This window comes from Choloepus didactylus, chromosome 2 (genome assembly GCF_015220235.1).
Source record: "Choloepus didactylus isolate mChoDid1 chromosome 2, mChoDid1.pri, whole genome shotgun sequence".
Taxonomy (NCBI): Eukaryota; Metazoa; Chordata; class Mammalia; order Pilosa; family Megalonychidae; genus Choloepus; species Choloepus didactylus.
The window spans coordinates 45,236,837-45,261,167 of record NC_051308.1 but is presented as its reverse complement, the minus strand read 5'-3'; the positions used below and the strand labels follow the sequence as shown (position 1 = coordinate 45,261,167).

At 36.6% G+C, this 24,331-nt stretch overlaps 1 protein-coding gene across 6 annotated transcripts in view; it reads left to right on the top strand.

Annotated features, from left to right (window-relative positions):
- KCNK2 (potassium two pore domain channel subfamily K member 2) overlaps positions 1 to 24,331 on the top strand; it is a 188,763-nt gene that overhangs the window by 114,785 nt on the left and 49,647 nt on the right. For all 6 annotated transcript variants that reach the window (XM_037823829.1, XM_037823838.1, XM_037823821.1 and 3 more), the window contains one exon: positions 24,104 to 24,264. In XM_037823829.1, the coding sequence (XP_037679757.1) occupies positions 24,104 to 24,264 (161 nt within the window). The remainder of the gene's footprint in view (positions 1 to 24,103; positions 24,265 to 24,331) is intronic.

The following is a 24,331-nucleotide window of genomic DNA, read 5'->3' as shown; positions in this document are numbered from 1 at the left end:
CAGATTCTCAAAGGAGTCCATAATCAACAAAATGGTTTAGAACCATTGGCTTCAAAAATTTCTATTTTAATTTTCAGACTTACTAAAATGTAATTTTTATGGCACTTCATGAACTGAGAGAAAATGCCCTATTAGAAACACAGTAAAAAATAAGAGACTAAATAGCTACTTAGAGTATTGAATATACTGTTGAGAAGGAAACCATTTTTTGTAAAAATAAGAATGTCTTATTCTACTGCTTATCTCTGAGTAATATTATAGTGTCAAATATTCTCAGTTCTCCCAAGCTCCTGCAGATTCTGAGTTGTTTACTGTAAACATGATAGGAAATGTTATATGTTAGAACACTAATGCTTCCAATCCCCAACTATGACATCCTGAGTTTAAAAATTCAGACTTTGGAAACAATTTCAGGAAAAGGATTTTTTTCCCAGAAAAATCAGTCAATATATTCTTTTCCAGAATAAATTAGGAAATAGAAATTAAAGATTTATGATAACAGAAAAGGGACTGTTATGATGAAGAAAATTAATGGATAATGAGAGAAAAAAAATAGTATAAACCTGATTGTAAATCACATTTCATAAATTTTTTGCCTTTCTAGAATGTTTCCTGATTGTCTTTTTTTTAAATTCAATTTTTTTGTGATTGTTCACATACCATACAATCATCTAAAGTGCACAGTCAGTTACCCATGGTACCATCATACGGCTGTGCATTCATTATTCCAGAAAAGAAATAAAAACAAAAAAGAAAACTCAAATCCTCCCATACCCATAACCACCCTCCCCCATTACTGACTCATAGTATTGGGCTAGTATATTTGTTACTGTTGATGGAAGATTGTTAGAATACTACTAATTGTAGTACATAGTTCTCAATAGGTATATTTTCCCCTATATACCTCTCTAATATTAACTTCTAGTTATAGTGTCATACATTTGTTCTAGTTCATGAAAGAGATTTCTAATATTTGTGCAGTTAATTGTAGACATTGCCCACCACAAGATTCACTGTTTTGTACATTCCCATCTTTTAACCTCCAACTTTCCTTCTGGTGACATACGTGACTCTAAGCTTCCCCTTTCTACCACATTCACACACCATTCAGCACTGTTAGTTACTCTCACAATAACGTGCTACTGTCACCTCTGTCCATTTCCAAACACTTAAGCTCAACCTAGTTAAACATTCTGTTCGTAATAAGCAACCGCTCCCCATTCTTTAGCCTTGTTCAATATCCTGGTAACCTATAATTCATATCTATGAGTTTACCTGTTATAATTAGTTCATATAAGTAAGACCATACAGTGTTTGTCCTTTTGTGTCTGACTTATTTCACTCAATATACTGCCCTTAAGGTTTTTTTGGTTTGTTTTTTGTTTTTTTTTAAGACGGTTTTGTTCACCCACCATACATTCCGTCCTAAGTGAACAATCGATGACTGCCTATATAAGCACGTATTTATGCATTCACCACCTTCACCACTATTGATATAAGAACATTTCCATTTCTTCTACAAAGAGGAGAAAGACTCAAAAAGATAAATATAAAAGGAAAGAAAAAAATTACAGCTAAAAAGCAACAAAGGAAAGACAGAATTAAACTAAAGACGACATCACCAATGTCAAGAGTCCTGTACCCCTCCCTTATATCTTCCTCTTATAGGCATTTAGCTTTGGTATTTTACCTTTGTTACATTAAAGGAAGCATAATACAATATTTCTGTTAACTGTAGTCTCTAGTTTGCATTGATTGCATTTTTCCCCCAATACCACCCTATTTTGAACACCTTGCAAGGTTGACATTCATTTGTTCTCCCTCATGTAAAAACATATTTGTATATTTTATCACAATTGTTGAGCACATTAGGTTTCACTGAGTTATACAGTCCCAGTCTTTATCTTTCCTCTTTCCTTCTGGTGTCCCACGTGCTCCTAACCTTCCTCTTTCAACCATACTCACAGTCATCTTTGCTCAGTGTTCTTACATTGCTGTGCTACCATCACCCAAAATTGTGTTCCAAATCTCTCACTCCTGTCTTTTCCTATCTGTCTGTAGTGCTCCATTTAGTATTTCCTGTAGAGCAGGTATCTTGTTCACAAACTCTCTCATTGTCTGTTTGTCAGAGTATATTTTAAACTCTCCCTCATCTTTAAAGGACAGTTTTGCTGGATATAGGATTCTTGGTTGGTGGTTTTTCTCTTTCAGTATCTTAAGTATATCACACCACTTCCTTCTTGCCTCCATGGTTGCTACTGAGAAATCCACACATAGTCTCATCAAGCTTCCTTTGTATGTGATGGATCACTTTTCTCTTGCTGCTTTCAGGATTCTCTCTTTGTCTTTGATGTTTGGTAACTGATTATTAAGTTTCTTCATATAGGCCTATTCAGATCTTTTCTGTTTGGGGTATGCTGTTATTCTTGGATCTGTAATTTTATATCTTTCATAAGAGATGGGAAATTTTCATCAATTATTTCCTCTATTATTGCCTCTGTCTCTTTTCCCTTCTTTTCTCCTTCTGGGGCACCCATGACATGTACATTCATGCATTTCTTGTTGCCATTCAATTCCCTGAGACATTGCTCATATTTTTCCATTCTTTTCCCTATCTGTTCTTTTGTGTGTAGAATTTTAGGTGCCTTTTTCTTCAGTCCCTGAGTGTTTTCTTGTGCCTCTTAAAATCTGCTGTTTTATATTTCCATTGTTTCGTTCATCTCTTGTGTTGTGCCTTTCATTTCCAGAGATTCTGCCAGTTTTTTCCCAAACTTTTGATTTCTACCTTATATTCGCCAGTGTTTTCTCTATAGCCTTCATGTCTTTTGCCATATCTTCCATGAACTTGTTGATTTGGTCTAGTATATTTCTTTGAAAATCTTTAATAGATTTTTTCATTAAAGTGAAACAATATCTCCACTGTATCTTGATTGAGATGTAAGTTTGTTGCTTTTACTGGGCCATATCTTTGTTTTTCTTATTGTAGGTTGTAGTTTTCTGTTGTCTAGGCATCTGGTTTCCTTGGGTATCCCGATCAGGTTTTCCCAGACTAGAATGGGCTCAGGTCTCAGAAGGGGGCAATATTCAGTATCAGGTTTCCCTGAGGGTGTGTCTTAGAGATTGTCACACCCTATGAGGCCTCTAGCCACCGTGCTTTTCCTAACCTGCCAAGCAGGTGGTGCCTGTCAGCCCGTCGCTCCTGACTGGTATGAGGAGGTGTGGCCCCCTCAGTTTCTGTTTTGGCTGTTTTCCCCCAGGCTCTGGGGTCTGGTTCTGAATGGAAGGCCATTAGTAGAGTTCGGCACCACCTCATTTCTCTTAGGGAAGATACACCCCCTAGGGAGTTATCATGTGCATTTGAATGTGTTCTTTGTCTCTCTGACTCTGCTATCTCCACCCTTGTCTGCATCAGAGTGCTAGGAACTGAAAATGGCTGAGGTTTTCTCCAGTGATTCACTCAAGTTGAGAGAGAGAGAAAGGGACAGAAAGCCCTCTTTTAGAGCCAGTACCTAGCCCACCAGTTTCACCCATTGGCCAAAGGTAGCAACTAGTCTTCTGGGCTCACCCTTCTGGGGCAGGGGATCCTTCTGGCTCTTCAAGGCCAAACATCACTAAAAGTCTCAGTCTGCTTGTTGGAGATTTGTAGCTTGTATTGAGCTGTTCACATTTGCTAATTAAAACCACAGTTGGAGCTGGACTGAGGTATATTCGCTTGCTCAGAGAGTGCTTCTTTCTGCCCCAGCAAGTACTTGTGGGGAGGGGACTCCCAGAGGGTCTGCTGTTTTTACTTAAAGATTTTACACTGCGATCTCAGGCATTCCTCCTAATCCAGGTTGGTGTATGATGTGTGGACAGTCACGTTTGTCTCCCCGCAGTTATTTCAGGTTATTTACTAGGTGTTCCTGGCTGATTATTAGTTGTTCCAGGGAAGTAACTAACTTCCACTCCTCTCAATGCCACCATCTTCACTCTCCCTCTCTCCTTTTATTTTTTTTCTCAGCTGGCATAGCTTCCTTTAGCATTTCTTGTAGGGAAGGTCTCAGGTTAGCAAATTCTCTCAGCATTTGTTTGTCTGTGAATATGTTAATCTCTCCCTCAATTTGTAAGGAGAGCTTTGTTGGGTGACAAATTCTTGGCTGACAGTTTTTCTGTTTCAGAATTTTAAGTATGTCATACCAGTGCCTTCTCACCTCCATGGTGCCCACTGAATAGTCAGTGCTTAGTCTCATGTTATTTCCCTAGTATGTGGTGAATCGCTTTTCCCTTGCTCCTTTCAGAACTTTCTCCTTCTCTTCAGCATTTGACAATCTGATCAGAACATGTCTGGGAGTGGGTTTATTTAGATTTACTCTATTTGGAATTTGTTGAGCATCTTTGATTTGCATATTTATGTCATTTAGAAGGATTGGGAAGTTTTCCCCAACAATGTCTTCAAATACTCTTCCTACTCCTTTACTCTTCTCTTTGCCTTTCGGAACACCAATGATTCTTATATTTGTGTGCTTCATATTGTGCATCATTTCCCTGAGATCCATTTCAAATTTTTTATTTTTTTTACCATTCGTTCTTTTGTGCTTTTGCATTCCATCAGCCTGTCCTTGAGTTTACTAATTCTTTCCAGTCCCTCTTTAAGACTGCTGTTATGTGTCTCATGAATATTTTTAATTTGATCAACAGCATCTTTTATTTCCATATGATCCACTATTTTGAAATTTACTCTCACAGACTCTTCTATATGCTCTTCTAGGGTTTCTTCATGTCCTTTATAAACTTAGCCATGACAATGATATTTGTGTATACTTCTTTGATTAATTGCTCCAAGTTCTGTGTATCCTCTGGCTTTTTAATTTGGACATTTGTGTTGTCCATATTTTCTGGTTTCTTCATATGCTTTATACTTTTCTGTTGTTTTTGGCCTCTTGGCATTTGCTTATCTTAATAGGGCTATTTTAGGAAATGCAGAATTATTTGAACATTTATCTATAATTTGGCAGAACTAAAGCTCGGTGGAGTGCACTTTCCCTGCTCTACCAGCAGATGGCACTCTTCAGTCACCTCTTACCCTCAAGTCAGTTCTACCCCAACTTCGTCTGTGCACTGAGTGGGGTGTAAACCATGTGGAAATCCAAACAGTGCACCAATTTTCCATGTGCACTTGGGACTGCCAGCCCTGTAGGTGGGGGGCATGCCCTGTGCAGTTTGGCAGGAAGTCTGTTCCAGTTCACAGTGGTCTTGGCCATTCCTGGGGCTGCAGATGGAGTTCTCTGGGGCTGCACAGCTGTGTGTCTCACCTTCCAGCTCAAATTCCCCAGTCAAGTGTGCCTTCAAGTCCCTGGGATTGGGGGAGGGCTCCTTTCACTTCTGTGTGGTGCCCTTGCCTCTAGGTTGTGCACACCACAAACTTCCATGGAGGAAGGGGGGATGCTGCCAAAAGTCCCACTGAATCCCAGATTCCCTCAAGAGAGCTTTCAGCTGCAGGGCTATGAAGGGTTATCTCCCCAGCCAACTGCCAAGAAGACTGCATGGGGCATGGAAGACTGCTCCCTTCCTCGCTCATCCACCACTCCAAATGCCAGTGCCCAGCACGGGGGCTCTTGGATGTGTGTCTGCAAAAGGCCACCACCCCAGCCAAGTGCTGTGGAGGGTTCATGGGGCATGGAAGGCTACTACGCTCATCAGCCAGCTCCAACTGCCTATTACCAACAGCATTCCAGGCTGAACTCTCACCAGTCTTAAATGCCTCTCAGCTTCTCTAGCCATGCACTCATTATGTGGTGGAAATGTCCCTGTCTAGCCAGTGGAACCCTGTATTGCTGTTCTGTAATGCTTTCTGTCCTTTATCTAATTTTTTTCACAGAGGAGAATTTTGCTGTCTCTCCTAATGTGCCATCTTCACAGACCTCAACTGGCTTTTAAAAGAAATTCTCTATTATTCTTGCACTTATTTTATTTATTTTTCTTGGAACTTAGTGAGTTCTTTTGTTCTGCGTACTTAGTTGTTTTTCAAAAATTTTATTTAATTATAGTTTTTATTATTCTATTCTAATGTTTGTGTTTTTCTACCTTTAGGGACACTGACAAATTTTGTGTTGTTTCTCCATTCTCTGTTCTCTCTCTATGCATCAATTTATTTCATAATTTTTTCTGCCTTTTTCCTGTAATTCTGAGAAATCCTTTATATTCTGTAAGTTGCACCATTGATTAGAATTTCTCCTATTTCAGTTCTGCTCCTTAATTATCTTAAAGGCAGATTTTAATTTTGTAATCACACATTTACTTTTCTCTTAGTCTTATATTATCTTACCCATCTTTTAGCTTCACTTATTTTTGTATTTTGATCCCAAGAAATTCATTATCTCTGGTTTTAGTCTCTAAATTTATGGATATGATGTTTTATTCTCTTTTATTGTGGTTGTGAAACATATTCTGGGTCTTGCTGCGTACTATTTTCAGAGACATACTCTTCCTAATCATTTACTCATTCACTTAGCAAGTATTTATTGAGTTCCTGTGGAGCAATTTCCAGATGCTGGAAACACACCAAAAAAAGCAGATAAAAATCTGGTGGGAGATTTAAAATAATGAGGACATAATTATACAACATTTTAGGCATTAATTATATAGCTTTGGGAAATAGACCAGAAAAATAGGAAAATAGGCTGGGGGTGTTAAGTACAGTTTTAAAAGAGTTTAAAAGATGGTATTCATTTTCCAATTTTCTATATTACTTCTGCTTCAACTTCAGATTTGTGTGTCTAGCCTGTGGACATAGAGTGGGGAGGGGAGCTTCCAAAGTTCTTTCTACTCACTCTGGGTAGGCAAGCTCAGTAGTGGAATAGAATTGGTGGTCCACCGATTAGTGCATTTAAGTCCACTTTCCTCTGCTGAACAAAAAATCCTCACATATTCTGTCTGTGTAGGCTCTGAATTGTTCTGGAGACAGTGAAATAGCACCTTTATAGCCATTGTTCTGAGCTATCTTTGAGAAGTAGTTTTGTCGATTTTTTGCCAATATCCTGAGTTCCAGGATTAAGGTTTTCTAATAGACTAGATTAGAAAGGGCTTAATCTGAGGTAGTTTTACAGAAAGGGGTAAATTGCATTGAGTCCGCATTTAGGGAAAGAGTAGGCTCCAAAAAAGACCTGAATTTCACTTCAAGGTTAAATGAGATACTGTGTAAGAAATTAAGTTTTAAGGATGCAGTATGGAGTGGAATAGTGGTTTTCATACTCTTTCCTTCTTCCCCACCGTAATCCTTTCTTTAAATTAAAATTTTCAAGTTTCTAACATATATAAAACAGATAAGTGGGTCTGTCTGTGCATATGTGTGTTTGTGTGTGTCTGTAGCAGGGCATGAGAGGTGGTGGTGGGCTGTGTCGGAGGGAAGGCAGGCTGGTTTCATAGTAGTGCAGGACTTCAAGTTCAGACAGACGTGTGTGTAAACCCTGGCTCTGCCACTTTCAGTTTTCCCTTGTGTGTTTTACTTAATAGTTCTAAGCCTTTTAGTATAAATAAGTTGTAAAACATCTTTTCTACAGTGTTGTTTTGGGAATTAAATGAGAAGAAAATATCAAAAGCATGTAGCATTCCAGAGTCCCTTGCTCATAGTAGATTCTCAGTCTGTTACGTTCCTCCTGCACATCTTTCCAGTTCAGGTTTTCCTAGTCAGAGACTGAGGCATGGACCTCCCCTAACTTCTTCCACCCCTAAGCTTGTAGCACAGATCCTACTATTTTTAAGGAATTGTGGCAAATCGACTCTGGCCGGCAAAGGAAGTTCTCCTCACAAAGCAACAATAACCACTAGGTAGGACAAAACCAATAAAAAGGTTAGTAGTGTATAATCAATATATTACCAACAGTAATTGGATTGATTACTTGTGCTTTTTGAAAAAACTTTTTTATTGTGGTTGCATTTACAAAGCTCAAAATTTTCCATTTTAATAGTAGGACCTATTAAATTCAGGAGTCATTGCAGGTTCAGGAAATTATGGCATCACACAGAATGATTTGTCTTTTGTATGGTCTCTTGAGTAATAGTATAATAAACGCAAACAAATATAACAGTTAGCATGTTCCAGGTACTGTTTTAAGTGTTTTGTGTACATTTAAAAAATTCATCCTTGAAACTACCATATGAAGCAGTTGGTATTATTCCCATTTTTGTATAAGCAAACTGAAGTCACAACGTGTGTGTGTCGTAGTGGGGTCTTAAACCCACCGAGCCTGGCTGCATGTCAGAGCTCACAGCCTCTGCTCATTCTGCCTCTAGTGGCCAGGTGAGATGGAGCTGCACTGCAGCCAATGTCTAAAGAAGTATGGTATACCATAAATATAGAATGGTGTAACTTCCTAATTTGTAAGTAAGTTGCATGAAGTTAGAAGGGAAGAAAAGTACTATACCATATCTCTGAAGTGTCTTCCAACATTCTTTTTTCTTGTAAGTATTGACTTAAATGTATTTGCCTTTACCATCTATAAGAAAACTGTGTATGCTATTTAGGCTGTTGAGTACATAGTTTTTAAACATGTAAATGTACATCCATAATTTTTTTCTATGGTGTACAATCTAAAAAATAAGATACACAAATACATAAATTAGTTAGACCCTATTTAATTTGTCAAAATCAAAGAATGCGTGGAAATCTAATCTCATACCAGAGAGATAAATCTTAAAGATACTGATGAATGCTACATCTAAACTGAGTTTAATCAATGCCTGTTAATAGTTTTGGTGATGTTATCCTTTCATCTAAATGACCTACTTTCAGCTGTCCTCACTCAAATTCAGCATCTGGATAGTTAAGCATCTTTCAGGTAGGTTGGCCGTCACATTCTCTTTCAACATGAGACTGACAGTAGTTGGTGATTTTTTAATTACTTCCCCAAGGTAATAGCCAAGGTAAATATAGTTCCTTTGACCATAATTGAAAATAAAATTATATTGAATATAGACAGTCAATACCTGAAAACTTTGCAATCTGTGCTACCTAGTTACCAGCAATATCTCAATTTTGTTGGCCTTCATTTTCCATATTCATATAATAGTGGATTTAGAATTCTATAGGCCATGTCAACTCTTAGATTTTATGACTTTGTTCAGGTGCCTTTTATCCTCTATTCATGGCACTTTACATTGTGAATATAGAAAAATAATTGGCCATCACAAGCAAGATTAGGTTTAGCAATTTTATGAGCGATGTCAAAGTTGTTCCTGCAAAATAACAGGCTTTGCTGTGATAAGGTTATTATGTTTACCACTTAGTAATGAAAGATGGAATAATCTGATAGCTGCCAGTGCCGACAATGAAAGATGAACCGCAGTAATTTAGAGCACTTCACTTCAGGGATTAGTTGATCAAATATCAAATAGCTGTTTTTGTTATATAATCTGCAAAGTGAAGGGCATGAAAAAAGCATGTTGGCGCAATACCTCTTTACTTTAAAACATGTTTCAGGGGGAGAGTACCACCACCACCATCATGATCATCACCACCATCATTACCACTATTATTTTTATCAACAGTGGACACTTACTGAGCATCAGTAGCAGTACCTACACCATGCTTTTAGGCCAGTAAGTGACTTTAGCTGGATGATACTCATTGAATATTTACCCTCTGCCAGGCACTGAGCTGAGCCATTTATATGTATTGTCTCACATAATCCTCATGGCTGTTTTAAAGATGGGGAAACAGACATAGATAGATAGATAGATAGATAGATAGATAGATAGATAGATAGATAGATAGTAATTTTTCAGTGGTAGAGTGGCAAAGCTAGGGTTCCATTCCAGACATTTGGGCTCCAAAACCTGCAGTCTTAACTACTTTGTGCCCTCAATGTGTGTGAAAATAAATTTGAATGACTCTATTTGCAATTGAGAATTACAGCAAATCAAAGACAATGTAAGCTTCCTTGGCAATTCAAATTATTAGTGGTCATTAAGACTCAACTTTATAAAAAGAAATTACTTTAAAAAGTTTGTGTTTATTATGGCTAGTATACTGAATATCCAAGAAATACCTTATGATGAAAAGTTCAAATTCCTGACTTACAATCTGTCTCCATACATGGGGAGACCTGAATTATCCATATTTCTTACTAAGAAATAGTTCCCATTTCTTTTATTCTATTAAGTCATTTTTTTAAAACTTGGGATAAGAGGAGAGAGAATCAGATTATCAGAAAGGTAAGCAGCACATGAATTTATAGCCATTTATAGAGATATCATCACTACACCTTGAACAGATCCCTGTTTAGTAATTTGAGCTTCAGATAAAAAGTTGGCTGGAATTTTGTGTCCATGTTGTACAAAAACAAAAACAAAAACAAAAACACAAAAACAAACAGCAATAAACAAACAAACCAAAACCACCTCTCTTTAAACACTTAAAAACACATCCAGAGCAGTGAGATGTCCTGACTGTTAGAGGCACATAGGAACTGAGAAGGGTTTCGCTATCAGTGGTTTCTCTTCTCCAATATCATGCTCACTTCAGGGTATTCTTGCAAAAATGGTGGAATGGTGGGTGGAACACTAGTACAATTTAAACATGCTCTTTTACTCTTGCTCTCCATTGCAGAATCTCTCTCCCTGCCTTTCCCCATGTCTTTACCAAGCATGTTTACATATGTGAGAAGGGGTATTAAGTATACAGCAAGGGAATTGCAGAAGTAATATACACCTAGATTATTGTTGTTTGGCAAAATTCCTCTGCAAGGGAATTTGTCAACCTTCAGCTGTAGTTGTAGGTTTATAAATGTATCTTGTTAGTTGAAGTGTTCAGTAGATGTTCATTCACAATGCAACTATGTAACTTCCTATAGATTTGCAAACTTGAAACTCTTTTGTAGAATTTTATGTAAGTTGCCACTAAAAATAGCGAGGGAGCCATCTTGTGAAATAGTGTTTGAACTGCAGGCGCGTGGTTTCTGGGCCAAGAGGGAGTTTGGTGATGTTAAAATTAAAACAGAAAGACAAAGTAACCCTTTGATTTAGTGACTTTGGTGCTTTGATATACCTATATAGTCTTTCGCAGTCTCAATTGGTAAAACAGCAACTATTTGCAGAATGACATGCCCAGGAATTAGATCTGTACTCTGATTATGCAATAAAAAAACTGTTTGATTAATGGTATCTATAGCCTTGATCCCAAATGCTTGCTCTGACCAATTGAATTAGTAGTTTAAATCTCAGCTTTAACATTCAGTAACTGTTTAACTTTGGGCACATGACTTTACTTCAATAAACCTTAATTTCCATATTCAGAGAATGGGGATAATTAATGGTTAATAGAACTCACAGGGTTGTTGTAAAAGTCAAATCGTGTATACATATGAAGGGATTAGCACTGTCTGGCACATAGTGAGAGAATGAGTATTCAGTAAATAATAATGTTAGTTGTTATTTTTATTATTGTTAATAGAAATAAGAATCTGCCCTACAGCAATATTATTCCCAGTCTAGAAAAGATACTCAGATCAGAGTAGTTCTAAGTACAAAGGGGCAGAGGCAGGTTTTCCTTGAAGCTACTAAAGCTTAAGCTTCAGGACTCCTCACTTGCATGGGCCTCCTTTCTAATTTGTTTTCTTTTTTCTTAAAGAGACCTCTCAAATTGTATAGTTTTTGACCCACAAAACCTGCATCTGACACAAGGATGTACATCAGAATCATTTGTGCAGAATTTTAAATATGTATATTTAAAATCATATGTGTGTATATATATTTATATATATATATATATATATATATATATATAGAGAGAGAGAGAGAGAGAGAGAGAGAGAGAGAGAGAGAGAGAGCGCACCCTACCCCACCCAGTTGCCCTCAGTGGAGGGCAATAATTTAGTTGTTCTGGGGTGAATGCAAGGATCTGTAATTTGTAAAGCATCATATGTGATTGTGATATGTACCCTTAATTTAAAACCAATGAAGTTAGAAACAATTTACAACTTTGAATGTGAAAGTTCTGAAATGAATGCAACTTTTTATCAAGGTTCTGTTTCCTTGTTTCTTAATTAGAATCATATTTTTCTGGAACCATATTTCTTCTTTCATGTTTGGTTGGGCTCTTAGATATGCTTTTGACAAGCTTTTTTTTTTTTTTTTTTTTTTCTGTTTTGAATATGGTTGTCTTTCCACTAGAATTTCTGAAAGGCTTGCTATTTTTCTTAGTTTGCTAATTGAGTGAGTCCTAAATTTATGTTTTTCTGTTTCTCTCTCCACCCCAACCTTTTCCTCTTATGCCCTATTCTACATGTAAAGTAATTTAAGTTGCTTTATATTAAAACAAAATTTTGATTGTTACTTTTAGGGGTGATTCTTTACAATTCATTTGAATCAGGAGTTTTGTCTCTAGTCAGTACTGAATAAAATTAAAAGCAGTAACAGTAATTAGAACAATAGAACTATCTAGAACTGATCATGCCTATTTAATTAAATAGGGGCTATTAATAAAATCTCACAGAAAATTATTTTCAATTCAAAATATTTTCTTGAGCTTCTGCTATGAGTAAAGCAAGATACATGAAAGAAACAAAAATGGTTAAAACAGAGTTTCTGTTCCTGAGAAATATATTATTAAAAGGAGGGGCAAAAACATGCAACCAAATGGCAAAAATTCATGTTAGAGTAATACAGAATTTTCTCAAGGAAAAGACAAAGTGCTATGTTTTTGAAAGGAATTTAGATTACGGCTGATTGAAGGGGTAAGGAATGGCTGTGAGTATCGAAAGAGGTGTGTGAAATGGGCAGAACTGGACAGACAAGATTCCAACCTGATAATTAAGGGTCATATTTGTGCCAGGTAGAAGGAACAAACAGCACAAAGCATGAAAGTAATCAGAAAAGTTCAAGTTGTTTTTGCCCAGTGAGTAATAATGATCTGGTGTTACTAGAACATACAGTGATAGCAGGCAGTGTTGGGATCTGTACTTAATGATCTTGGAGCACCTTTCAGAGCACTTAAGGATTTTAAAGCTGTGGAGTGTCAAGAATGAAGCTGTGCCTTAGGGAGAATTAGCTATTAAGAGATGGATTTGCGTGAGAAAAGACCATTTGCCAAGCTGTTTTGACGACTTGAGGTTGTGGCAGTAGGACTGTTAGGCAGCAGGGAAGGAGAATCCAGGTGTTGTAGAAGTAAGGCAGGTTTGCCTCATTGTCTACAAAGTCAAATGGCTTTCGGGTCTGGGAATTAGGTAGATTTGAGAGCTCTGGCCTTGTGATTACTGATGTAAACCTGGAAAAGATGGTGATGATGCCGAGGGTGCTGGGAGGAGGAAAGAGTTAAAGTATTGTCCAGAGGACACAGAGTTTGGGAGCCTTCTCTGCACACCTGTCAGTGGGGATGTGGAGGCTGGTGAAGGGGCAGTCTTCTATGAAACGATGCTCTGTGAAGAAAGTGTTTGCAAGAGGTGAGGTACTAAAGGAAAAAGCAGGAAAAGAGAGTAGCAGGACAAAGGGAGTTACCACTATAGTTATCTGCTGGCCATTCACCAAGCACAAGACCCTGTATTACTGTAGGAGGAAGATGAGGCATACTAATCTGATTGTTTTTAAAGGAATATTACTGTTCAAATGTCAAATAATTAACTAGGAACTGTAAAATAAAACCCATGTACGGAAGAGATTTCAAAGGCTACAGGCAAGTCAATAGAAAGATATCTTCATGGAGCATCTTTCCATAACCCCACCATTTTAGAGAGAGCCATAGCTAAATAACTGTTTGAGAACATTTTAGGTACAAACTCTGAAATTTTATCAGGTATTATTGAATACGTCTACACTCAGGATGAGAAGCAGAGTAGAATAAAGAGGGGCTACAATGAGGGGTAGAATAGGAAGGTAGCTTCAGGAAGCATAGATTTATTTAACTATCCATTGGAAATGCATTGGGGCTGCAATGATGATGTTTTAGTTCCCTAGGCTATTTCAAGCAAATACAATGAAATGAGTCAGGATAAATAATTTGAAATTTATTCACTTATGATTTTGAGGCTAGGAAAATATCCAAATCAAGAGATCATAAAGGTGATGCTTTCTCCCCAGATGTTCTGGGGCTGGCTGCTGGTGACCCTTGGTCTTTAGTTTGTCACATGGCAAGGCACATGGCAGTGTGTCCTGGTCTCTTCCTTCTCCTCTGGGCTCCATTTCAGTTTCTTGCTTCCTGTGGCTTTCTCTGTGTCTGAATTTCATTCCACCTATAAGGACTCCAATAATAGGATTAAGACCCATACTGATGGAGGTGGGTCACAGCTTAACTGAAGTAACCAACTTACAATGGGTTCACAATCATAGAAATGGATTAGATTTAAGTACATGTGTTTCTGAGGTGCATACAGCTTCAAACATCCACAGATGACTAAGACATGACCTTGATCTTAAGTACCTTTTCTAATGGATGAGACAGATGAGTAAACTGATGATTACAATCTAGTAGGATAAGTCTTATGATAGCGCAATATGTACACAGAGTTGTTGGGAATGCAGAAGGAGGCCAAACCCAGTCTGGGGGTTACTTATGAGGGCTCAAGAGATACTTCAAGGAGGAATTGGTATATACCGTAAGTAATGAATTCTTAGCAGTAAGCCAGGTGAAGAGCAGTGTGAGTGGGAGAGTATACATTTGGGGCAAAGGAAGTAACATAATCAAAGGGAATCAGTAGTAAAGTAGTTTAGTTTGGCTACATTATTTGTATCTTTCATCTGCCTGGTATTTATTTCACATACTTTGTAAAGTGAATTTTTTTCTTCAAAAGAACAATTTTCCTAGCACGAATTGAATAATTGTTCAATTTCCAGCTTACTTGCAATACTTATTTTAATAATACATCAAAAAACCAATATGGGAAACTTTCGGGGAAGAGGACAGAGTAGGGAGCTCCAGGACTCACTCCCCATCCAAAATGGCTGGTAAACAGGCAGGGACTGTCGGAAACAGCCATTCTGGGGCTCTGGAGGCCAGAAGAACACTGTACAGCATCCAGGGAAGAGCGGGAGGAAGAGGTTGGGAAGCTGCAGTAAAGAACTGTGAGTAGCTTGCTCCATCCTGTTGCTGGTGCCCATCTCCTACTCTTGAGGTGAACTTCCTCGGGGCCGGGTCCCTGGCTAGCTGCTGCAGACAGAAAGGGACATAAAAATCCTCTTCCCTGAGAATGGGGAGGTAGGGTTGGGGAGGGGGCAAGGTCGAGCATTTATCACAAGTTAGATTACTTAATTCAAATTGCTGGATCCCAGCTCTGAGCTAATGTTTCAACATGCTCCTAACCTCCTAACCAGCTGCAGCTATTGTTTCAATCACGCCCCCAGCAGGGATGGAGGTGGTGGAGGTTTAAAGACACAGTGCCTCCTTAGGGCTCTGGGGTGCAGTTTGCTGAAGGGTGCCACCTGCTGGGCAGGCCAGGAAAGTACAGCTTTGAGTAGTCATCAAAAAAGGCTTTTAATGTCTTTCCTGGCCCTCTCCCCAGGTCTCCTTAGTGCTGGCCTATGCCCCCTTCATGGGTCCTTGGCCCTGTTTTGGCTGGGCAATACTGACTTGGAAAGTCCTCTATGGGATGACCTTCCTCCCTGACCATATATATACGTATACACACACACACACACACATATATATACACACACACATATTTACACACACGCACACACACACACACACACATAAATGTAGAGGCAAAACAAAAGCAAACAAAACATATCAAGTTTCCTGGAGAAGGAACAGAGGAAAGGAAGCTTTCTCCTGGGGGTGAAACAATTGCACATATAGTGCAATCTTAAAAGGTGTACATATATCCAGGGCAAGAATCAATTGAAGAAGAGCTGAAAAAATCTGATCAATTAAACAAAGGCAATTCTAGAGGTCTAGAATAAGTAGACCCAAGTGTCTAAGAAGAGCCTTAACACAAACAAATCAACAATAAAACTGTAGGCACATACCCATGTTTCCAGGTATGTTTGGGTCTATTTCTGAGCTCTCTATTCTATTTTGATTTGTCTGGCTCTCCCTGTCCAATATTGCACTGTCTTAATCTCATGTAACTTTATAATTGTTATGGTAAGTCTTCATATCATGTAGGACAAATCTTCTCACCTTGTTCTTTTTTTTTTTCCTTTTCAAAAATTTCTTAGCTATTATTGTTCCTTTACTTTTTAATGTGATTTTTAAGTTCATCAAATTCCACTGCAAACCCTTTGAAATATTTAATGGAATTGCATTATATTTATACATTTTGGTAAAAATTGATGTCTTTACATCTTTCCATTTTTTTCAGGTTTTATTTTATGTCATTCAATGATATTTTGTAATTTTATCCATAAAATATTTATTTATTATTTATTGTGTCTGTTCTTAGGTATATTTATTGCTATTACTATTAAGATCTATTATATTTTCTACTTGGTTATTTCTGGGAATGTAGAAATGTCATTCTGTGGTGGATAAGAGCCTGAGCTTTGGATGAAAATACCTGAGCTTTAATCTCAGGTCTGCCACTTTACTAGCTGTGTAACCACTGAAAATTATTTAAGCTCTCTGTGCTTACACTTCTTCACCTAAGAACAAGAGAATAATTGTACCTCATTATGGTTTTTATGAAAGTTTTTATGAAAATTAAGTGAATTAATTTATTTAATTGATTATGAGTGCATGGCATATAATAAGTAAATACAAATATTTATTGTTGTTGTTGTTGTTTTGACTTTGAGTCCAGAAAACTTTTTCTTACTCTATTTTACAGACAAGCATAGCATCCAAAAAATTGCAATAGCTTCAACTTTTACTTTCTCAATTTCTGCTTTTTATTTTTTGTTCTAGTCCTATAACATTGACCCCAATATAATTTTGTAGAGAGGTCATGAAAATGAGTGTATTTATCTTGTTTACCTGCTATTTCTTCCATTTTCTTCTTCTGGAACTCATATTATATGATTGTTTAGGTCTCTCAATCTTCCATGTCTCTTAAATATTCTTTCCTGTTCTTATTTATATCCCCTTTCCTTACTATTTTGAGTTTTATGTGGATTATTTGTCAATTTTTCCTTCACTTGTTTAAGTCTATTTCATCTATTTAATTTCTTTAAAGTTAGTTGTTAAATGTCTCATTTCCAAGATTTTTTATTCATTCTTTTTCTAATCTACCTTATACCTCTTTTGTTGCATAATATTAATAAGATTTTTTGTCTTTTTTATCTCTTTTCATTTGGAGTACATTTCTGTTCCAGGTGTTGATGATGTTATCTATATTTCTTAGCATTTGATTTATCTATGAACTTTTTGCTTAGAGGCTCTTGTTGAATTGGAAGGTTTTTATATCATACTCCTCTTCCCTCTTTTTATTCCTTTTCCTTATTCTTTCCTGGGTCTTTGCAGAAGTTCCTGATACAATACATTACATTTTTTTTTTTTTTTTTTTTTTTTTTTGTCCCCTGTTTGGAGTTATTTCAAGGCTTTTCTTGGGTCTATTCTATTACTAATGCATAAATGCTTCCTATTGAGAGTAGATTTGGTCTTTGAGTAGATATGGTGTTTGAAAAGGCATAATAGGGGTAAATGATGATGGAGGAAGAAGAGATGAGATGCATGACACTGCCAGAAAATGTAGGAGTGTGCATCAGGATTGACAGAGCAGAAATGATAAATAAATAATTTTCCTATCTACTTCCTAGTTGATTATGCTCGCTCTTGTATTCCAGAGATCAATGTAAACATGGCTAAAATTATGCTAACCCAGCTCCTTAAGTGAAGTGGTTTAATGGGAATGCTTCTCATTTGCATGCCATCACCCTTAGCTTAGGTGTAGCAAATCTTTGTCCATTTGCATGTCTTCATTGATGTTTTAAAGGAAAGTTAGTAGATGACTTATATAGTTGGATTGTGTTTTTAATTTGGAATTTTTTAGAACAGTGTTTTCTTTACCCTGTGTCCTTAATAACTAGCACAATGATTGACATATAGTATTCATTTAGTAATTATTAATTGAACAGATTTGAGTCATTGAATCACAGTGCTTCTTTGCTGTGGTAATCTTTGATTTTTTTTTATATAGAACTTTGTAGATCATGCTGTAAAATTAATCAGAGTGAAATAATTGTTCTTTTTCCTTATTTATATTTTCCCTCAATGAAAGTGGGTAGTATTAGCCAGGTGTTTTTTTAAATGGGTTTAACTCTAGAAGAGTCTCTCTCTATATATTTATATTAATTTTTGCTTTTCTCATTGCTGTTGTCAATAAAATAATCATAAACTACTACCTCCATCTTGAAAGCTGGCTAAGAGATTCAAGTTCTTGATTTGCTATTAGTCAAATACAACCCTTACTTCTGGGGTATGTAAGCTGAAGCCAACAAATTTAAGCAGTTTAACAATGTTTCTTAATTTCAGGAAGTCTGACCTAGTGGGTAAAAGGGCTATAGTCATCCAAAAGTGTGGCTTGCTACAAGTTAAGTATGACGTTTTTGAATGGAAGTGAAATTGTTTGTGAAAGTTGGCCATGTGACAGACATTCAGTAAATAACCAAAGCACACATTAATAATTTTTTTAATTTTTATTTTTTTTAAATTGTGGAATATAACATATATATATAAAAGTGAGAACTTTCCAAGTGCAATATATCAAATAGTTAGAGAGCAAATTTCAAAGAATGTTATGGATTACAGTTCCACAGTTTCAGTTTCCTTATTGTGAAGTGTAACGTATATGCAAAAAGGTGATAACTTTCAAATTACATAATAATAATTTGAGTTTATCAGTTTATCATTATAGGTATTAGAAATTTCCCAGTAGCTAGGTTGTTCTTGAGTAATGATTCAAGGTTTAAGTAACTGTTGTTGAAGACCGAAGTAGGAGAGTGTCTTTATCACAAGTGCAAATAGATGGTGGATTCAGGCCATCGTCAGCCTCAGAGTGAGATGGAGGCTTTGTTCTCCAGTTAAGAGGAGGCAGGTGGACCCAGTAGCAGAGGCATCTGGACCTAGTTCACCGCCTCGTGATAATGCCATTTAGCCTTTGTTGAATAGTGTTTATGATGTTCTTTTGACATACAGCATTATTCTGCTCTTGTGTAGTCATATTTATCTTTCATTGTCTTTTTAGTTCTGCCCTAAGAGTTATGAATAGACAATTATTTTCCCGCCTTTTCTTAGTATTTTATACACTGGTTTAATCCATCTGATGTTATTTAGTGTTTAATGGAAGATACAGATATGACTTATTTCCAAGTAGCTTTTATCCCACACCATTTCATGACTAATCAACTTCTTTTACATTGACTTAAAATGTCATACTTAGCAAATATTAAATTTATTTACATGCCAAGGTCCTTTTCTATGCATTCTATTGTTTTCATTGATTAATTTACCACAGTTTCTTTTTCAAAGTAACTGTATTTTTTATTTGTAACAACAAAATACTTCTGTAATTTCATATCCCATTACTTTTTTTCTTGCAATTTTATTGAGATATAGTCACATACCATACAGTCATCCAAAGTGTACCATCAGTTGTTCAGTTTCAATATATAGTTTTGCATTCATCACCACCATCAATTTTTGAACATTTTCAGTACTCCAAAAAAAGTAATAAAAATAAAAATAACAATAACAATAAAAGGAAAAAAGAACACCCAAAACAACCCATATCCTCATTCCCCCTATTATCATTTACTTTTTTGTCCCTATTTTTCTACTCATCTGTCTACACAGTGGATAAAGGGAGTGCCGTGTAGTTTTAATTATTAAAACTATGGATACATCTTTTTAATTTAGAAGTAAACTTTCTCTCACATTAATCTTTTAAATATATCAACTATTTTAATTCATTTTATTCTCTCAGGGGAGTTTTGGAATCACTTCATTAAGTTATAAAATTAAAAAAATACTGTAGAATTTAGATCGCAAATATAGCAAATTTATTATTTGGGGAGATAGTTAATTTTTTTTTTAGTATTAAGGTAAGACTTTCCCCATCAGAACATTGTATTTCTCTATATGTTTTTCTCTTTCTTTACTTCTTTTCTAAAGTGTTGTGAGGTTTTGAGGCTTATGTGTCCATCAATCAGTCAAGCATAAGTGAAAACATACAAAATTCTGGTGCTATAATGGTAAAAAAAATTAAGTAATAAAACAACACAACAATAATATCAGTTGCTACACAAATAGAACACAGAGCCAAGTGGGAAAGATAGATGTTGAATGAATTGTTGCAATAAATAATTACAAGTGTACACAGTGATTCAAAAGAGAAATTTTTTTGTAGCATTAATAAATTCTGATCAGAAAAACAACTGGTCAACTAGGGATTGTTCTGATGGGTGTGGCATACTGGGTTCTGCTGCTAGATGGTCCACAGATGGCCCTACAGTAGCTGTCCCTGGCAGGTCCTTGTCTGGCAGTTATACAAAGAAGAGATGACAGCTCTTCCACGTGATGTACTCTACAAATGACAAATGTTGGCCCATAGGCATTGGCTTGGCTTCCTTGCAACTCTCTGGTGCAGACCACCTACATTCTCTCAAATCTGACTCTATCTTATTCAGTGTTGTGCTGTTAAAGGTTTATTGTTGGCTTGCCAGAAGAAAAAACAACCCCTGAATTGTTGCATTTACAGATTTCCATAGTATAAGTATTCCCACCTTAGCTGATTTCAGACTACCAATATGAAGTCAGTGAATCTGCAATATTCCTACAAGTTTTAACAATTGGTCATTGCCAGCCAGCTCCAATACCGTTGAACCCCTTTGCCTGTCCCACAACCCCACCTGGTCCTCTGGTCTGTGCTCCATCCACCTTCTCCAGGTTCATATCCCATCAATCTTCTCTACTTCCTCAGCTCTGTGGAAGCTGGATTGTGGGCCTCTCCTTTGACTGTCTTGTTATGCACATATTATGCCATAAACTGAAAACTTTGCATTCCTAAGAGGAAGTATTTTGAGTATGAGCCCCTTAATGTCGGATTAAAAAAAATTAAGACTGTTTTTTTTTTCCTTTTTTTGTTGTGAGAGCAATCCTGTTTCACCTGGAGGCAACAAAGATGCTTCTCATTGACCAGGGAAAGGGTCAGCAAATCCAGACACTTGGAAAAATTAAAAGCTTAGAATACTATACTACTTATCATCAACGGATGCCTTTCATCTGAGATTCAATCATCCATTATTAATTTCAAGTCATTTAACCAGGGTCTATATTCATTGGTTAAAACATATGGTAAATCTGTGCAGAGAAGCTTACTCTTATTTTATATAGGAAAAAGAGGGAATAAAACATGAAGAACTAGCCCCTAAACTTAATTCTCTCACCCTGGAAAATATTTGGGACCTCTAGACGTGTCTTCCGTGTCAGAAAACTGCCACTTTTTCACGTGTGAGCACACTGGGGCTTGGGCACTCTGTGAGGGCTGCCCATCTGAGGTATAGATTCAGCGTTAGAACTAAGCATCATGGCAGCTCGAGAAACATTTGGAAGGTGAAGCAGAGGACATTCAGAGAATTATATCAGAATCTCTCGTTCCTGCTTGGTTAGGTGTTCTTTCTGTTTACTTCATGATGAAGACAATGAAAATGATATGCAGAGATAACTCAAGGGACTTGTCTCGCTTTTGTGATCCGTGAAAGGTAGATTGGCTTTCCTTACATCTAGAATTATGTTTGGGTTTTGGGCCATTTCTTTGGAGTCATAAATAGCCTTCTTGGGGAAATCCTCTGTCAGTGCTTCTGAAGATGTTCCAGAATGGCCTCCAGGCTGAATCTGAGTCACTGATTGATGAAAACTTTAAGCTCTCATTTCTTACGCTCTTTTAACTTGCAAGGAGTAGACCAAATTGAGGCCTCATGGGCTTTTTTTTTTAAAACCTCAAAGTCTATTCATAGTATTGCCATTGTCAAAATGAAAAAAATATATAAATAAAAGTTGTATCTTTTATTTTTGTTTCCTGATCCTTCCTGGAAGTAGGTACATTCTTATGAATATTTAAAGCTATGTCTCCTTTATGCAGAAACAGAGAATGAGATGGAATTGGGTAACTCAGATGCCTGTGCTATCTCAGACCATATAGATATTCACCTGGGGAAGGAAGTAGAGGACAGTGTTGGAGCTTAGCAAGATTCCCTGGGGTAATCAGAGAACCCATGTCAAACAGCTGGTCCTGCTGACTTGGGAAGGCATTCATGTTCTTAGTACTCTGCTTGTTGATGTTAGACTAGAGGATGGGTTTGAGGTTGTTGAGTTCCATTCTTGGACAGTGTACAGAAATGGTGCACTGTCCTGAATCGGTCAATTTAAGCATTCTCTTACTTTCTAAGCTTTAGAGTGGCCTATTTGAATATAGGTTGTAAAATTAGATGATAGTACTGTGTCAGTGTTAACTATCTTGAATATGGTAATTGTACAGTGGTTATTTAAGAGAATGCCTTTTTTATTCCTCAGGAAATACACACCAAAGAGTTTAGGGATAAAAGTGCATGAGGTTTGCAGGTTACCCTTAAATGGTTCAGAAAAAATTGTATGAATGTAGAGTAATAAAGCAAAGGGGGGCAATGTTGGCAATTAGTGAATTTAAGAGGAGCACTTATAAGATTGTTTCTTTGACCATATGAGAAGGAGAAAGATGATTTTGTGATTTAAGCCCATATCTGGGGTAAAATATATAGGCTAAAACCACCCAATATTATCCCCAAATGCACATATACTCATGTGCACGTGCACGCACACGCACACACACACACTCTCTATCTCTCTTTTTATGTCTGTTGGATATTGAATCATGCCCCCCCCCCCCAAATATATATGTCTGATTCCCAACCCCTGGTCCTATGGGTGTGAACCCATTTGTAATTGGATCTTTGGCTATGCTGTTATTTAAGGTGAGTCAAACTGTGCTTGTGAACCCATTTGTAAATAGGACCTTTGGAGCTGTTTTTAGTTAAGGCATAGCCAAACTGAATGAGGGTGGGCCTTAATCCAATATGGGTGAAGTCCTTATAAGTAAAGGAAATTGGACGTAGAAGCAGAAATCAGAAGTAGAACCTAGAGAAGGAGACACATTGCCATGTGACAGGGCAGAGATCAAGCCAGAACCAGAATGCTACAGACTCCAGGAGAAAGTTTGGCCTGGTGATACCTTGATTTTGGACTTCTGGCCTCTCAAACTGGGAGATGATAAATTCCTATTGTTTAAGCCAATTTGTCATATTTGTCATAATAGTCCTGGCAAACTAAGACAGCATCCAACAAATAAAGTATCGATAGTTTTTTCAAGCAACCATGAAACAAATACAAAAAAATTGGCAATTATAAGGCCACAAAGGAAAATCTCAATATATTCCAAAAAGTAAAAATCATTTTTTACAGGCTGTAATTCTTGACAGTTATATCCTTAAAACTTGAAAACAACAACAAAATGCTAATATCAAAATGTCTATCCGCACACTTGAGTAGAAGAGGAAATTATAACTAAAATTACCGACTGATTTACTATGAAGGACAATGAAAGGATTCCGTATCATAAAGGGGACTTGATGTCTTGTAGAAAGCATGCATTCTTTACCCTATTTGTTTCTACCCATTGCTTCTGAAATTAAAAGTTGAACTGGTTGAATCATAGCAAGTAGATATCTTAAAACTGGAAAACCTTCAACATCTTCAGAACTTTAAAAATAATTCACTTAATAATTTTTAAGTTTTTAGTTATTGCTTTTTGGTAAATACTTGAGTAAGGACAAGATTTTAAAACTGCTACTAAACTTTAATCCTTTATTTAAGTGTATTTGAAGTCTCTTAAAATAAGGCAATACACTCGTCTCACGAAATGACAACAGAAGCTTTACAGTCAACAAGATTATCCATATAGAGAGATAGAAGTAAATTTAATGAAAGTATTGACTTAATTGGAACATTAGCTGTACTTTTCATATTATTGAAACATTTGCATATATATTCAAGTATTTTATTTTAAAATATATTAAAATGTTATGCAATACAAAGGGATTCTTATTTACTTGATGTCTATGATTGATGTGTAATATTTTGGAATTTCTGAATCATCCTTGAGTCATTATGCTTTAAACCATTACTCTTTTAAGCTCTAAACAACTGAATTTTTTTTTCTGCCTTTAGGATTTGGAAACATCTCACCACGCACAGAAGGAGGAAAAATATTCTGTATCATCTATGCCTTACTAGGAATTCCCCTCTTTGGTTTCCTTTTGGCTGGAGTTGGAGATCAACTAGGGACCGTATTTGGAAAAGGAATTGCAAAAGTAGAAGACACATTTATTGTGAGTATGATGAACTTTTAACTACATTTGTTTATTGGTTAATTTTTAAAAATATAATTTTCTATCA